This window comes from Chrysochloris asiatica, unplaced genomic scaffold, assembly GCF_000296735.1.
Source record: "Chrysochloris asiatica unplaced genomic scaffold, ChrAsi1.0 scaffold00169, whole genome shotgun sequence".
Taxonomy (NCBI): domain Eukaryota; kingdom Metazoa; phylum Chordata; class Mammalia; order Afrosoricida; family Chrysochloridae; genus Chrysochloris; species Chrysochloris asiatica.
This window is the reverse complement of record NW_006408687.1, coordinates 5,846,344-5,850,391: the sequence shown is the minus strand read 5'-3', so window position 1 is coordinate 5,850,391 and position 4,048 is coordinate 5,846,344. Positions and strand designations below refer to the sequence as shown.

At 37.9% G+C, this 4,048-nt stretch overlaps 1 protein-coding gene across 1 annotated transcript in view; it reads left to right on the top strand.

Moving 5' to 3' along the window:
• Window positions 1-4,048, top strand: part of CCDC158 (coiled-coil domain containing 158) — a 116,570-nt gene that overhangs the window by 26,922 nt on the left and 85,600 nt on the right. The window contains exon 9 of the mRNA XM_006871582.1: window positions 960-1,079. Within this exon, the coding sequence (XP_006871644.1) occupies window positions 960-1,079 (120 nt within the window). The remainder of the gene's footprint in view (window positions 1-959; window positions 1,080-4,048) is intronic.

The following is a 4,048-nucleotide window of genomic DNA, read 5'->3' as shown; positions in this document are numbered from 1 at the left end:
TGGTAGAATTCTTCAGTTTAATCATCACTGGCATTAGTGGTTTTTGTGTGTAAATTTGAATAATAGTTGTCTTAGCTGGTCTTTCTTGTAGGCGTGTGGGTATTATCCTATCACAGACAGCATTGTACTTAAAGATAAAACTTAAAATGTTCTTTTTGATGATGAATATGACTCAATTCCTCTTCAATTTGTCATATCTGACATAGTAAGTGATGTAACTGTTTGGTTCAAAATGGCTAATACCAGTCCATTTTAGCTCACCAATATCTAGGATATTGATGTTTACATATTCCATTTTATTTTTGACAGCTTCTAATTTACCTGGATTTATACTTCACATATTTCATTTTCTGATTATTAATGATGTTTACAGTTGTTTCTCCTCATTTTGAGTTGTGCTCCATCACCAAATGAAGGTCCTAAAAGCCTTAATTCATTTGTGTCATTATGGTCAACCCTACTTTTCGGAGGCACCTCTTCCCAAGTTGTATTTTGAGTGCTTTCTAACCTGAGAAGCTCATTTTTCTGGCACTATATCTGACAGTATTCTGGTACTTTTCATCACATTTGAATGTTCAATATTCTAGCACTGACACTGTTGCATTGCTATTCATAAGGTTTTCAGTGACTAAATTTTAGGAAATAGTCTGTCTCTCCTTCTTCCTAGTTTATCTGTCAGTCTCAAAATTCAGCTGAAACCTGTCCATGATGGGTGACCCTGCTGGTATTTAAAATACCAGTGGCATAGCAAAAATATTCAAGTCACCAAAATATGACAAACTTGTTTACAATAGAAAACAGCGATTTTTTTTTTTACTACTTTGACACTAAATCTGACAAAAAGGCACGATAAACTTAATTTTGTCCTACCCCAAGAATACCATTGTTTACCAAAGACTATTTATATTATAGGTCAACTGACATAGTCAGAGACTGTTTGATTTATGCTTTCTTTTTAGATAGAAGAGCTGGAGAAGCAGTTAGTCCTGGCCAACTCAGAGCTAACCGAAGCACGGACAGAACGTGATCAGATTAGCCAGGAATCGGGAAATTTGGACGATCAACTTCAAAAGCTATTGGTAGGATTATATTCTAAAATGTGAATGAGATCATTTCTAGGAAGTTTTTCACCAAAATACTTCTCAAAACCATTTCCATTTATAAAATTACAAATTACATTTGCACATACATACATGTGCACAGTAGACTATCCTAGACACTATACAAACTTTTCATTAAAAATATAATATTCTATATACTTTCCTCTGTATATGTTTTGGTTTAAGCAGAACAGTTATAGCTCAGAGGTTAAGTGGAGGCAATCTCCATACAGCCATGCTTTTTAAATTAGATAATGTGTTCTACTAGATTGAAGTATTATTTTAAATGTTCATTTTAAAGCCAAATAGCATTCAATACACATACAAATTTTGTATGTCGAAATTTAGGTGAAAATTTTTTAAAGGAAATAAAAAATAGGATTCTGATAATACTGAACCAGCCTTGGTCCTTTGTTGGAGGTACTTAACCAAAACTAAACCAAACCTGTTGACATTGAATTGGTTCCATGCCGGGGACCAGCCTCGACAAATTATTAGGAGACTCTTAAAGGAGGATGTGGAGTCAGCTGAATGATAAAAATTTAAAAAATACTCAAAGAGTCAATGGGTCATTTTTGAATCTCAGGCAGATGATGGCAATGGCGACTCTCTCTGATGACTCTCTTTATTTCAAAATTGTTGCTTCTTATATCCCATTTAGAATATACTATGATCTCATAACAGTCACGTACAAGCAGTTACAAATCAATCAAATATTATATTGTTACATCAATCGTACAAGAGGAACGCAAGGTCACCAAACATTCCTGTGTCTCTATACTCCTTAGTTACTCCTTAGTTACCGTGATAACGTCTGCCTTCTGTGAGCGACTCTGTTTCTCTCTAATCCTCCGTAAAATGTGTGTTAATATTAAACAAAGTTCAACAACTTAATTTCTAACTTTACCAACATCTATTACTTTCTATAGATTAATTAGTTACAGATTACAATCAAAAACATATTTTTTACTATAACTGGTCTTACATATAATTGATCAAACAATAAAAACAAGAACGTAAAAGTACCCTAAAGTTTCATAGTTAAGAACAAAGCAGTAATTCTCTCATGCTAACAATTTCTCAAAATTTCTAATCAAACTCCTGCCTCTGTTCCCAAGCTCTCACTGCCCTTGACTGTCTCCTAAGCTGCTTTCTAAAAGCCTTAATGTCCTTGACTAAAACCACATGGAATGTTTCTTACAATTTTAAGCTTGAATTGCTAAAACTTTAGCTAATGTGGTTATCTCTAATGTTAAAACTTATTGTTAATGTAAAAAACAATTTTTATAACTACATTAAGATTGAATATCGTGTGAAAGTTAATGTTAATGTGAAAGGCAACTATTATAACTTGAGGTTTGTTTAAAGTATCTAATGATTATGCAAGATTTTCTAAAACTTCTTATAAGGAAATCAGAAATAAACTATTTTTCCAAGGGAAACCTAGAAACTGCGGGTCCCCTGCATGAATCATCCCTTGTAGCTCTGCTAACCAAGGGGGGCATTCATTGTCGCTTTGCTAAACAATGAACTTTTCATGCATAAGGCTTCTCACTATTCTGCTCCTTGGCAGGATGGTGTCCACCAGTTCCAACTCATCATGACCATATAGGACAGAGTAGCACTGCCCTATAGAGTTCCCAAGGCTGTAATCTTTATAGAAGCACTCAACCACATCTTTTTCCCTTGGAGCAGCTGGTGGGTTCAAACCGCCAACCTTTTGGATACCAACTGAATGCTCACCATCATGCCACCAGGGCTCTCAGCCAGCCCTAAGCGCCTCTTTCTGCCAAGGGTCTTGGTCCTCACTCTCAGCCAGCCTTGAACTGGGAGGAGAGTGGGTGGTCCCACCAGGCTCTTGCTGGGGCCACTAGGACTTGGTGGGGTGCTGGGATTTGGAGGACTCAGAGCCCCTCCGCAGGAAGATGGTGGAGTTCTTCTAATGGTCATCCACATTTGAAGAAGTAGGAGCCCTCCCCCAGGTAAAAGAGCCTAATCGGGGTGCTGCCCCTCATGTCCACGAGCCCAGTGTCCACCAGGAACAGGCGCTCTTCTATGGACTGCACTTGCTGCTTCCCTGAGTCCCTGTTGCTGCTCTCAGCTTCAAGGACCTGAGCAGTTGGTGGGCGTAGATGGGGGGACCGTAGGAAGTTCATCTTTGTAAAACATATAGTAGGTCTGATTATGTTACTCTTCAACTTAAAAAATTACTTTCTGCACAACGTCAGACTCTCAGCCTTTCAAGATGGTCATGATCTGGTCTCAGTTTAGCTTTCCAATCCTTCCCCTCTACATTGCTAGATCAGCAGTTCAAGCTCACCAGTCGCTTCTTGGAAACCCTGTACAGGGTCGCAGTGGGTCGGAATCGACTCGACAGCACTTAACAACAACACATAAACCCAGTGTTCCAAGTGAACCATTCATATCCCGCTCCAGTCTTTGCTTCCTAATCTCTACATTGCCAAGCTGTATTCATGTTCAACACAAATGCCTTTTCCTGGAAGCATTCTGATTCTCCTTGTGAGGTTTACTCTGCTGTACCTCACCTCTGTCCTTTTAATGAAAACCCACTGACAGTTATTTGTGTCTGTGCGTTTCTCTTTGGGTGTTAAGTCCTTTGGAGTTAGTGTGTTTGTTCCTCCTACTTGGACTATAGAAGTTTTGTTTACTGTGAGCACCCATGTCATTTTTCAGGGACTGCTGCTCCAATCCCAGTACCAGAGATTGTTCCACCATTACTGGAACAGTACATCTAATTCCTGTTGCTATTCCTTTAAACAAACTCCCAGGCATTTCATTATTATAGGGGAACACTTGATGTGAAGCATAATGTCTTTGCTAGAAAACTCGACCTATTTTATTTGAGTTTAATACTTTGAGATTTATTTGTAATGCCTAAAGTTTAAAGTAAGCAACAGTGTTAGTATATTTTTCTAGGAATTACTTGT